At 47.0% G+C, this 13,027-nt stretch overlaps 1 protein-coding gene across 1 annotated transcript; it reads left to right on the top strand.

Annotated features, from left to right (window-relative positions):
- Window positions 1-264: 264 nt before the first annotated feature.
- SLC25A28 (solute carrier family 25 member 28) lies at window positions 265-10,583 on the top strand. The gene is made up of 4 exons (XM_047762270.1): window positions 265-665; window positions 6,938-7,166; window positions 8,307-8,363; window positions 9,723-10,583. The coding sequence occupies exons 1-4, from the start codon at window positions 375-377 to the stop codon at window positions 10,238-10,240; spliced, it is 1,095 nt and encodes a 364-aa protein (XP_047618226.1). The 5' UTR covers window positions 265-374; the 3' UTR covers window positions 10,241-10,583.
- The last annotated feature ends 2,444 nt before the right edge of the window (window positions 10,584-13,027 follow it).

The following is a 13,027-nucleotide window of genomic DNA, read 5'->3' as shown; positions in this document are numbered from 1 at the left end:
CGCCCTCTAGAAAAGTCGGAGGGCGGGTTGATCTTACATGTCGGCCAATCAAATGGCCAATAAACAAGACGCCTCCAAGATCAAAGGGGAAGGGGTGGGATCTAAGCAGTAGCAACGCCGCGGGGCGGAGGAATGACAGGCAACTTTACTAATACCACAGACATATTTTTTTTACGTAAACTAAGGGGAGGGGCTATCTTGGCGGCTGCACCAATGGCTGGTTGAGGGGCGTGTCTTCGGGGCCAAGCGGGAGCCCGAGGCCCCGGGCTCCCTGGGCCGCGCCTGAGGCAGACGCAACGGGGCTGGGGGGCGGCGGCGGCAGTGGCGGCGGCAGCGGCGGCAGCGGGGGTGGGCGCCGCAGCTGGCCTGGGTGGATGGAGTTGGAGGGGCGGGGTACTGGCGGTGTGGCGGGGGGGCCGGCAGCTGGGCCGGGGCGGAGCCCCGGGGAGTCGGCGCTGCTGGAAGGGTGGCTGCAGCGGGGCGTGGGCCGGGGGGCCAGCGGCGGGGAGGCCGGGGCCTGCAGGCCCCCGGTACGGCAGGATCCGGACTCCGGCCCGGACTACGAGGCGCTGCCGGCTGGAGCCACTGTCACCACGCACATGGTGGCGGGCGCCGTGGCAGGAATCCTGGAGCATTGCGTGATGTACCCCATCGACTGCGTCAAGGTGAGACCTGGACCTGTTCCGAACCCAACCTGGGGCTGACCTGACCCTTGGGTCATGTCCGGAGTCAGGGTCTCAGCCGAGAGCCGGAGCCGACATGGGTTCCTTTCTGGCTCCTGTCACCAACCACGCTATTCGACCATACTCCGTGCAAGCAAGGTTCCGGTCAGGAATTGATTCCAGTTAGGAACCAGGACCATTTTCTAACCTTCAGTGAGATTTGAATCGGGACTCTGGAAAGAAAATCTGTCAGCCAAAGGCCTGGATCCCTGCTGGGACTAAACAGGAGTAGGGTCGGGTGGGAAGGGAGCAGGTAAGTGCTACTAACTTGATTAAGGTGAAGCCTACCGAAGACCTTGAATAGGATCTTAATGGCTTGAGATGTTCTCTGGCGAATGCTCTTAAAAGCTTCTTGCTGTGTTTTCCCTTAAAAGAGACAGGGCAGGAACCAGGATCTGGGATCTCTCAGATAAAGGATTTCCTTATTAAATCTTAACCCATGAGTGATTTGAAATCACTGTGCAGTCAGAATTCAGAGTTCCTGACTGGAAATAATGTGGGAAAGATGATGTTCAGGAAAAAGTTTCGGTTTCTCTATGCAGCAAGCATGATACCCCACCTATTTCCTGACCATGAAAATTGAGCTGGGATGGGGATTGTGTATGTGCAGGGAGCACAGTGGCCCTCAAAGGAGAAATGGACTTCATGGTGTATTTTTTAGCCATTTGAGGTAGACAAAAAGAGAAAAGTTGCTTAGAAGGGAAGCATGGCAATACTGGAAAGTAGATGTTAGTGTGAAGAAAATAAAATCGGATCCATACGAGGATGTGATTCATGTGAAAGTAAAACTTAATTTTTTTATCCACACCAAGCAGGCTGATGAGTGGGTCCAAGAAGTCAGGTACTTGTGAGAAAAGCTGGGTGAAGAGGGAACACATTCTTTACAGTTCTTTTTCTTGTGCGTTAGCAAAGGAACCACCACTAAATAAACTGAGTGAGAAGTAAACTCAGGGAGACTGTTGAAATAAGTATAATGACAGAGACTGTTTTCTCCTTTACATGTTAAGGGCAATAGTCAAACAGTATTCTCACAGTTCTAAGACAATGTGTTTTCTCCTCAAATTAGGAAAATGTTACATATTGAGGAGGAGAGCATCACCTTGGGAGATGCAAAGTCTCTCTCCTGCTTCTCTCTGGTTCCAGTACCCTTGCATGTTTTCATTAGTGATGTGAATGAGGAAATGGAGAAAGTGCTCATTAAGCTTTGTGAATGACACTGCGTTGGTAGTATTCTAGCACATTGCAAGTGAACTCCTACCAAGGGCCATGCCCATTGAAAGGGGTAAATGCACTTGGCTAAAGTGGATATTCGAATTTTAAATACCCATGTCAATTGAGAGGAATAGAAATAAACAGTAGAATCCATGAGAGAGAAGTAAGAGGCTGGCTAATGCTTTAACAATATGGTAATGTCACATCGACACGTACAAATAAAGAGACTCAGACATTTATGTAAAAGTCTAGGTTGAATGCCTGTGAGTTGTTAATGCTTTATATCCAAGAGTTAACATGATCTAACTGCAGAGTAACCCCACTATACTTAGACTCTGAATAGAGAGCAGGGTTTTTAGGGTGCCGTCTTTCAGGATGGCTATCAAACGAAAACTGGACCAAGGAGAGTAGTGAAAAATTATTCAGTGGCTTGAAAAATACAGTGTAATCGTGTGACAGACATATTACTACAGCTTATCAGTTTAAGTGTTGTTCTGTTACCTTAGGAGGCTATTTCCTTACTCCATATATTTACATAATGCTATTGTCGTTGTAAACATTTTATAAATTCCTCTGTTGGAAATGCCTCTGGAATATTTGGATGCATATCCTTAAATGGGGCAAGTCTCTGTCCTGTGACAAGATGGAGTTGATGCTTTGGTAACTGAGACCATTCAGAATCAGATATGGCAGTTAAGGTGGGAGATCAAAAGGGAGTGATCTGAGTCAGTGATTGGAGTCAGAGGTAAGGTAGGACTGGAAAGCAAGGAAACTGATTTACTCTGGAGGCTGCTATACCCACTGAGGAAACACTTTGGAAGAGGAGTTCCAGAGATGTTTTGCATAGCCCCAGCAGCGGTGCTGGAATAAGTCACTTGTAGCTTTCCAAGGTAACTAATTTGAAGAACAGTTCTCACTCATTTGCATAAGCTTTGAAGTTTTGTTTTTGAAAAGTGAGTACTACAACATTACAATCAAAGCACTACATTAAAGAAATACTTATTTGATCTGGAGGGAAAAAATGCTCAGGAGGCTACGAAATGTATTTTAGAAGAATCATTTTCATTTGCCATTACTGCTGGGATTTACATGACTAGAGGGAAAAACGAGGTGAGACCATAAGAGTTTAGTGTCAGTAAACACCGTTTACAGTAAACACTTGTGCAGACATGAAAGTCAAATTCAAATCTCTTCCTTCAGAAAGAGCTTCCCAGTTCACTTGTCCCCAGACACCCCTTCTTCCTCTTTTACCATAAATAGGTGGTGGAGAGGAAGAGGAGCCCAAGGGAACCTAAGATTAGAGGCAGGTATCTCTGTTGGAGCCCAGAAGGCAATCAGTGTTTGCAAATGAAAGCTGACAGTGCTTCTTGGCATGCAAGCCTGTGCACCCCCAGTCACTTATCAGGGTCAAGTCGACTTAAAATATCCTTGAGAGGGACCATGGGAAGTCAGCATAGCCTTGCTAGGCTATAGTTATTCAGCCAGCTATTTCCATGGTCACAATTGGCAGGTTTGGGAGCCCAAGTGAATCCAGTTTTCCTTTTCTGGGCCTCAGAGCCAAGCACCAGACTATCTAAAGGGATAGATTCTGCAGCCCAAAGCAGTCAGAACTCTTCTCAAGCTTATCTGGCTAAGTACTCACCTGTCACCAGGTGCTGCTTTTTGGCTTTGTCGTGGTGAAGCAAGTAATCTACCTACATAATAAGTTAAAGAGGGAAAGAACAAAGGGAAATAAATCTTTTCCAAACTCCAGATGTAAATGGTTCTCTATACATACATTCACCACTGGAAGGTTAGGGAATGGAAATTGATTTTCTTCTCTCTAATAAGTATTCAATAAATGAGAATTGTTTGTATTTGTTGAGCACAATCTAATGTGCCTTACGTACATTTATTCCTTTAATCCTTGAAACGACTTCACGAAGTTCATTATTTTATGGATGAAGGAAAGGAGGCAAGTTAAGTAACTTGTCCAAGGTCACAGAGTTAGTGGCAGAGTCATGACGTAAACCCAGTCGGACTCCCAGGCCTTCCATACAGCCTCCTCAAAGCAGATTTTCAGAACCAAGAAAGGCACAGAATTTCGTAACAGTGCTCTTTCCTAAACATGACCTTTAGATTAACAGCTGGACGTAGAAACCATAGCCACAGAGAAACTTGCAAATGAAAACAAAAAATACAAAATCAAATTTGATTTCTTACCGGTTAAAGACCAGTTAGTTGTGTCTGCATATGTGCAAAATGACGTATACAATCGACAATACTGCCTTGATCTATAAATTCTAAGATAGGAACTACTATTTATGAGAATCATAGTCAAATACAATAAAAAGCCTTCTACTTCTAGTACCTCATAAATTAACAGTGGCTTTTACATGCCTTAACTCTGAAGCCCCACAACAGCCCTATAAGCCAGACATTCTTAGTCTCTTGTTATAAATGGCAACATTGAAGCTCAGAGAGTTTAAGGGACCTACCCAAGACCACACATCTAGCAAGATGGGGCTCCCAGTCAGGCTTCCTGGCTCCTAGATGGCTTGTTTGACCAAACCACTTACCTATTAGTCTGCTGGCTTTTCTACAAAGGCAGGCAATAGTATATTCATTAATTCTTAGAAATTTCATCTTTTTCTGGAGTTCCCATCGTGGCGCAGTGGTTAGCGAATCCGACTAGGAACCATGAGGTTGTGGGTTCTCTCCCTGACCTTGCTCAATGAGTTAAGGATCCTGGGTTGGTGTGGCTCTGGTGTAGGCCGGTGGCTACAGCTCCGATTAGACCCCTAGCCTGGGAACCTCCATATGCCACAGAAGCGACCTTAGAAAGGCAAAATGAAAAAAAAAGAAAGAAAGAAAGAAATTTCATCTTTTTCTAAAAGATAGATTTATTGGCCTACAAATTTGGAGATCCACATTAGTTTTTATATTTGCTGTGGCTTATGCCTGAGTCTTCTCCATGAGGTATATTTTCAGTGAATGAGAACTGAGAGATTTAGACATGTGTGTAAAATGTTCAAGGTAATGTACCCACAGTTCAGGTTTCTCTTGAGAGTAAAGGGTTCCAGACCTCTAAGGCTGGACCTTTCAAGACTGGTTACCAAAATATGCCATTCACTTCAGTAGAACAGTGCAATTTCTAAACATTCTCCCAATGCAAGATTAGTTTTGAACAAAATATATGGAAACACGTCATTGTTAAGCCATCAGGCCAAGGCACAGTTTACCTTTTTCTTTTGTAAGGGCCTAAGTTTATCTTTTTTTTTTTTTTTTTTTTTTTTGTAGAAGTTCCCAGGCTAGGAGTAGAATCAGAACTACAGCTGCAGGCCTCCATCACAGCCACAGCCACAGCCACACAGGAGCCGAGCTGCATCTTACACCACAGCTCATGGCAACGCTGGATCTTTAACCCACTGAGCAAGGCCAGGGATCGAACCCGCATCCTCATGGATGCTAGTTGGGTTTGTAACCCACTGAACCACAATGGGAACTCCCCAGTTTATCTTTATTAGTGGCCATAGCCAGCAAAGACCTGTGGTCTCCTTGAATAACTCCTCTGATGGATTTTATACCCCCGGGGTGATGGGAAAGATCAGTGAACACATTTTTTTTATTGGAAATTTATGCTTCTGGTGGGCTTTTTTTTTGAGAGGTAGAAAAGAATGTGTCGCACTGTGATAAGTGATACTGTGTATTTCTGATTGAACTTCTAGTCCTTAAACTTTCAGGCTACCAGTTCTTTGTTGGGAGAAGGGAGGAGAAAATAGCTTTAGAGGAATGTGGATTCTTTGCAGCTAAGTAGGACCTGTTAATCTGGTTAGCTTCTTTTCTCCCACGCTCTTGAGAGGAGGCAATACTCTTGGATTCTAAATGACCAACAGGAAGGGTCAAGCTTTAAAAAAAAATCCAGACTGATTTTTCAATCGGTGATTGGAATAAAGTAGGAATTTAAACTGTACTTGGGCATTAGTTGCCCCTACTGGCTCACTAAAGGCCTACTTGTTACTTTCTGAATTGGTGCAAAGCTCAGATTCATTCATTCAACAAACCTTGAATACCTATTGTGTTCCAGGCAGTGGACACTGGTTTTATATTATCTGATAGTCTTCATGCTACTTTAACCTTGCAATAGATCAATATACAGGAGATCTGTATTGGAAGACTCTTCCTTCAGATTTGGGAAGTATTTCAAATAAGATTGATTTTCTAAATTTGAATAAAACTTTGTCTAGGAACATCATACAGAGTGTCTACCATATACATTCATTCCAATCATTGAATCCTCTAGAGATTCCAAGGGTTATGCTTCACCAAGACCGATTTTATTCACTGATGCCAGTTTTGCAATTCAGTCAGTTTAGGTGAGAGATCTGAAAGCCCCTTCAGTTTTAGAGACTAGACTGCTTTCCACTTTTATAATTTGAGGGTAAACTTTCCCAGGAGACTAGAGCAGCATCTATCAGGAAGGCTACTTCTGCCAATGCCAAACAGTCTGAAAAGGTCAGATTACCACCAAGGATAAATCAAAGAATAAGCCATCATCTCATTGGTCAGTGTAGGATGTGGTCTGGAACCAGGCCCAGGACCAGTCTTCAGAAAAATAATGTATGTTCTTGACAGTCAATCATGGACTTTAGAATCCATTTGTAAAGAACTCTTAGCCTGAATTTTATATTCAGACACAAAAGCAAGTTCTCCTGAGACACAGGCTTAATATTTGCTGCTGGTGCTATGAATCATTTTGGAGTTTAAGGAACCATTACCAAGGAGTGATTTTTTTTGAGGGAAAATAACAGCGTTCCTCTTGTAGATGACCAGAAAGAGAAAGGTGCAAGACTTGGAAAGACTGGACATAGATATGGAAGGAAGTAGGACCGAATGCCAGGTATCACTTCTGCCTGCTGGTGCGGTTCCACGTAGAAGGTCTGCCCAGGGCCCAGGCCTGAGCGCTGAGGTTGGGTGCGGCGTCGGCATCACTGACACTGCACTTCTCCTTTCTGTGCTTTCAGACCCGGATGCAGAGCCTGCAGCCTGATCCCGCCGCCCGCTATCGCAATGTGTTGGAGGCCCTCTGGAGGATTATAAGAACGGAGGGCCTGTGGAGGCCCATGCGGGGGCTGAACGTCACAGCAACAGGCGCAGGGCCTGCCCACGCCCTCTATTTTGCCTGCTATGAAAAGTTAAAAAAGACATTGAGTGATGTAATCCACCCTGGGGGCAATAGCCATATTGCCAATGGTATTGAGCCTTCCTGTGCTGGTTCCCCCACTTTCCCAACTCTCTGGGCTTTGCTGCTGTCCGTGCTTTCCGGTCTCAGCAGGGTTTGAAGCTAGGGTAGGCCACATTATCGGGGAGGGACTTCCAGACCTGATGTTCTCAGCGGGCTGCTTCAGCCCCACCCCTGCTTGGAGGCACCTCAACAAAGGGTGACAGTACCCTCCCTTTGTTCCAGCTTCATTCACTCCTCCCATCTTTTCCCTGGCATCAACTTCTAATGCCCTGGTGATGTGGGGACACACACTGAACTCCCCCCTGCCCCCACCTGCCCGTTACATACTTCTTGGTAGTTAGGTGGTTTCCTGCTCCTCAGGATGGGATTGGAGGTGACCCAGCCACCTAAGGAAGATATGAATGGAGCCCCAGCTCTTTGCCTCACCTTTTCAGGATCCCAGCTGCCCAGGAGCAGTTTGTGTCATTGAGGACATGACAAGGCCTCTAAAAGTGAATGGGGTTGGGGCCAGGGGGCTTCTGTACAAAGAAACCTGAGGGTTGGCGGTTGTGTGGAAATAAGGGAAGGGATAGCAGCCCGGACACCCAGGATTGTGTGAAAGTAAACGAAGTGGAGAGGTAAGCGTGAGGGATACGGTAATTGAGCACCTGAGGGAAAGGTCTAGATGGACAGCTGTTAGGATCTGGAGACTGGGATTGGGCAGCAGGACAGAGGGTGAGATTCTCTGGGATTGGGCAGCAGGACAGAGGGATGACTGCCCACCTGCTCGTGTGCTCTCCCTCTGGGGGCAGCTGAAGTGCTGGCATCCTTGGCCACAGTGTATCGGCTTCCTCTGTGGAGCATGAACTGCATTTATTCTCAGAGCCACCTGTGTTGATAAAATCTGGGCTGTTTTCTCAGCCTTTCCCTGGCCTTTCTTATCGTAGCTGTAGCAGGGAGATTGATGGCCTTGCTAGGTTAGAGGGAATGAATATCTTTATTTCCCTGAATAGGAGTTTAGAAGCAATGGGTTCCCATATTGTAAACTGGCTCTTATCATTTGCTCTCCCTGCTGTGGTTTAGCACAGCCAGGCCCCTTCACTCTGGGGCCTCAATGAATCAGTCACCCTCTTCTGGCCTTACCATGGCAGTTGTTTTCTCCTTTGCAGGTGCGGCCGGGTGCGTAGCAACATTACTTCATGATGCAGCGATGAATCCAGCAGAAGGTAATGATTCCTCACCTTCTCCCTCTGTGGAAGCTGCAGCTGCAACTCTGTGCTTTTCCTCTGATTTTGGTTTGCAGAAGAAAGCCAGAGAGCACGCCATCAATTTTGGTGGGAAATCCTGGCATGTTACATTGTATTACCACCAGAGGGCGCTCCCTCCATTTGTTGGTAATGAGAAGGATTTCCTTAGATGGGAAGCATATTCATTGAAATCTGATTCATCTTTGGGGCTTTCCTGGAAAAAGGTATGGCTCTGTGTGGCCTGTTCCTGGGCCTTCCTGGAAGTCCCCTTTATAGTGGATTTGATTTTAAAACTTTAGCAGATTATTTCACTTCAAGAGGCACAGATGGATTTTGAAATTTGAAAATACTATCTTGTTGGAAGGAAGAATGGTTGCGATTAGGATGAAAGGGTACATGGGTAGGATTTAGTCCCTGCACTGCTGCTTGGAGCTTGGCTTTTCCCCAAACAAATACAAAAGGAGAGCATAGTTGCCATGTCCTTAAAGTTCCAGTGCTTTACCTGTCTGGGCAAGGCCACAGCATGGAAAGGGCCAAAACTAAGCTGAAGGTCCCAGACTCATACCATGTCATCTACCTGAGGAGATGTTTGGAACTAAAGCCACTCTCCTTGGCTAAGGATTTTGGTTTTTGTTGCCCTTTTCTTTCTCCTTCTCCAGTGAAAGGAAAATTTTCTCACGCTCTAAGAGTTCAGTGTTCTGTGTACCTGAGATTTGGGATCGTTAAGGCTCTGTGTTCATAGTTTATGTTCTCTGCCACGGAGTCATTTCTTTTTTCTTTTTCTCTTTCGCCTTTTGTCTTTTTAGGGCCGCATCCATGGCATATGGAAGTTCCCAGGCTAGGGGTCTAATTGGAGCTGTAGCTGCCCGCCTACACCACAGCCACAGCAATGCAGGATCCGAGCCATGTCTGACCTACCCCACAGCTCACGGCAACGCCAGATCCTTAACCCACTGGGCGAGGCCAGGGATCGAACCCACGTCCTCATGGATACTAGTCGGGTTTGTTAACCACTGAGCCATGACAGGAACTCCCACTGAGTCATTTCTTAAGAGTATGAAAGGGTAAGATGGTGATAATAATAGGTAGATACTTATTTCAAGGAAGCCCTCTGGAAATGGGCCCATTATTTTTCAGTCCTTTATCAACCTTCTCCTACCTCCCGCCCCTCAAAAAAGGAAAACCTCAACTCATCAGGCTAACTGACAATTCACCCATCCTTTGTTCTCTCTCTGTTCCAATGGCTGATCGGCTGACTTGGACTTTGAACTTGGACACTTCTGCTCACTGGCTGCTTGCTGTCACCGTTTCCTTCCTTGTCACCAATGGTACTACCAGTGGTCAAGCAGAGGATGCAGATGTACAACTCACCCTACCACCGGGTGACAGACTGTGTACGGGCAGTGTGGCAAAACGAAGGGGCCGGGGCCTTTTACCGCAGCTACACCACCCAGCTCACCATGAACGTTCCCTTCCAAGCCATCCACTTCATGACCTATGAATTCCTGCAGGAACACTTTAACCCCCAGAGACGGTACAACCCCAGCTCCCACGTCCTCTCCGGAGCCTGCGCAGGAGCTGTAGCTGCCGCCGCCACAACCCCACTGGACGTTTGCAAAACACTGCTCAACACCCAGGAGTCCCTGGCTTTGAACTCAAACATTACAGGACACATCACAGGCATGGCTAGTGCCTTCAGGACGGTGTATCAAGTAGGCGGAGTGACCGCCTACTTCCGAGGGGTGCAGGCAAGAGTAATTTACCAGATCCCCTCCACAGCCATCGCGTGGTCTGTGTATGAGTTCTTCAAATACCTGATCACTAAACGGCAAGAAGAGTGGAGGGCAGGCAAGTGAAGCAGCACTGAATGGAGCCAGGGGTTCAGCCAGTGCTGCTGCGCCCTGCCCACTCCAGCCGCATTCTATGTCTCCTGGCATCCTCCAGCCTCCAGCGGAGTGGGACAGCAGGCAGAGGGCTCTCCTCAGGCTCTCGGTGGCTTGGCTACACCAGTTCCTGCCGCCCTCCGTCGTCGTCGCCGCCTCCGCCGCCTTTCCTTCCAGACCCTGAGCAAGTGCAGCGAGACACACCACAGCATCTCTGACACTCTCTCCATCCTGGGCCCGATGCCCTGCTCTAGACTGTTATAGAGGGATAAGCAGCTCATTCCCCTGGTTCCTAATAAAAAGCCTTTAAGTTAAATGGTTTCTTTGGTTTGTCTTGCCAAAGGGGAAGTGAAATACTGTCAACTGTTCTTGACTTTAAGCATAAATCAAGGGGCCCAAGGGGAGGGTTTATTGCATAGGTCTAGTTTTTGTTTCTGCTGTTTTCATGGTGATTTAAGACTTGGGGGCCCTACACCCCCTTTTTTAGTAATAGGCTCCAAGGAATCTCTGATGGCGGGAACAATGGCCTGCCTTTGCCAGATCCTAACTAAACAGGTCCTCTTGATCCCTGCTACTGCCTTTTCCCTAGGGCGTGGCATGCCACGGAAGCAGGAGAGGATCTCTGCTCTAGTTCTCAGCTCTGCCTGCAGCAGTAAAACTTTCCAAATGGCACATGGTTTTTCTAATGTAGCTGCAAAGCTAAAATTAGTCAGTGAAGCTGCAAGTCCTGAAGATTATGTGGTAAATAATAATAATACCTCTCATTTGATTTTAAGGCTTTTACAAAGTACTCATTTGGTTCTCATAAAATCTGAAGTAGGCAGGGCAGGTATCATCTCTATTCTACAGGTAAGGAAAGCTCAGAGAGTCTGTGACTTGCTCAGGCTCTCACAGTAAGTGCAGAACTGGGACCCCAGCCTAGACATTTGTCCCCAGAAGTGAATCTCATTGTGCCTTTGGGCAGACAGGGCAGGAGGCCAGGTACTCCACCCCCTGCTGATGGCCCCTTGGGTTCCATGCTTTGTGGGTCAGTCTTTTTTGGATGGCATCAGTTATTAGCAAGTTCTTCAGACATAGAGTGAAAATTACTCTCCTAAAACTTCCATCTATCATCTTTGCTATGTCATCTGTCATCACTCATTCATTCATTCAGTAACTTTTTTTTTAAATTAGGGCTTCAGGTGCGGCATATGAAAGTTCCCAGTCTGGGGGCGAATCGGAGCTGCAGCTGCCCGTCACAGCCACAGCCAAAGCAACGTGGGATCCACGTCAGGTCTGCGACCTATGCCACAGCTCACAGCAACGCTGAATCCTTGGCCCACTGAGCGGGACCAGGGATTGAACCCCCATCCTCATGGATACTAGTTGGGTTTGTTTCCACTGAGCCACCATGAAAACTCCCATTCAGCAACTCTTGAGTGTCTCTGCGTCAGGCACTGGTACTGGGGACACAATGATAAAACCATCCCCTGCCCCCAAAAAGATTTAAAAATTAAAACCACCCCAGTCCTCAGACTGTTGTCTGGAGAGGAAAATACATATAAACAGGCAATTAAAAGATAAAATGACAAGAAATATGATAGGGTAAAACTAGATACTGGATTGGAGGACAGAAGAAGACCCAGCCTAGCCTTGGGTGATGGGGTAGGCTTTTGGAGGACATCTGGGGTGATACCTGGAAGGCAAACGAGCTAACTTCATGAAAAGAGGAGGAGAAATGTTCTAGGTGAAGACCTGGAGGAAAGAGGATAAAAAGTGTTTGGGGTTCACTGTGCAAGGGGTTCGGCGGGGCTGACACAGTCTGAGCACTGGGTCTTAAAAGCAATGCTAAGGAGTTTAGCGTTTATCCTGAAGGCAGTGCAGAGGCATTACAGGGTTTTAAACAGAGGTGCGGTGTGATGAGATGTACGATTGAAACAGATCACTTAGGCTCTCTGAGAAAGGATTAGAGGAGCAAGACTGGACAGGCAGGCAGCCTGGGGAGGAGGCTGCTGCAGCCATGCAGGCAAGGCTGCGTGGTGGTCCGTGCAAGGACTGTGGCGAGGGAGGCAGAGAACGGTGCCAGCCTGGAGCGAGGTTAGGGTTGCGGAAGCAAGGATTCAGTTACAGAGTAAATCTTGTTCTCCTTCCACCTGACAGCCCTTCAAGTACCTGTGGAGAATCGTGTCTGAATGCACTTGAAACAAACTGTCAAGAAAACAGCAGGGTCTCCTGTTCTAAGCCCTAAGTAAGCTCTGCTGCCCCTCTGATTTAGCAACCGAAAAGAGAGACGTTAACAGTGCCAAGCTGTGGTCACTGGAGTCTGAATCACCTATGAGTAAAAAGAGCATGATGTAGCTTTCGTGAAGGTCATTTCAGGGGGCGGGCTTGTAAAATGTAAGAGAAGAGCTGCCTCCCAGCACGGACTAAGAAGCACGAGAGCAAAGGGCTGCCTCCCCAGACCTTGGCCCCGCAGTCAGCTTCCCAGAGCTCCTGCCTGGCATGGTCCCCACACCACAGGAGACACTGGGACAATAAGACCTGGCTTTCAAGAAAAGCCTCCAGGGTCATTTCAGAAAGCACGGCAGTCACTAAAGATCCCCTCAAACCCTAATGTCCTTCACAAATAATGAGAAAAAAACCATAAAGTGACCTTCCAGTCTCCAGCTGTGTTCTAGCTATTGGAGGACAGTTTGTTTGGAATCTGGGCAGCACATTTGATTCTGCAGGTTTCTTGGCCCAGTCAGTAAAGAGGACGGAGGAGGCAGAACAGTGCGACGG

This window comes from Phacochoerus africanus, chromosome 15, assembly GCF_016906955.1.
Source record: "Phacochoerus africanus isolate WHEZ1 chromosome 15, ROS_Pafr_v1, whole genome shotgun sequence".
NCBI lineage: Eukaryota > Metazoa > Chordata > Mammalia > Artiodactyla > Suidae > Phacochoerus > Phacochoerus africanus.
Note: the sequence above shows the minus strand (reverse complement) of the source record. Positions and strands in the feature narration are given on the sequence as shown.

Coding starts and splice junctions, on each gene's coding strand:
- SLC25A28 (XM_047762270.1), top strand. CDS start 375: ATGGAGTTGGAGGGGCGGGGTACTGGCGGTGTGGCGGGGGGGCCGGCA. Junction 7,167..8,306: donor CAATAGCCATATTGCCAATG/GTATTGAGCCTT, acceptor TCTCCTTTGCAG/GTGCGGCCGGGTGCGTAGCA. Junction 8,364..9,722: donor AGCGATGAATCCAGCAGAAG/GTAATGATTCCT, acceptor TGGTACTACCAG/TGGTCAAGCAGAGGATGCAG.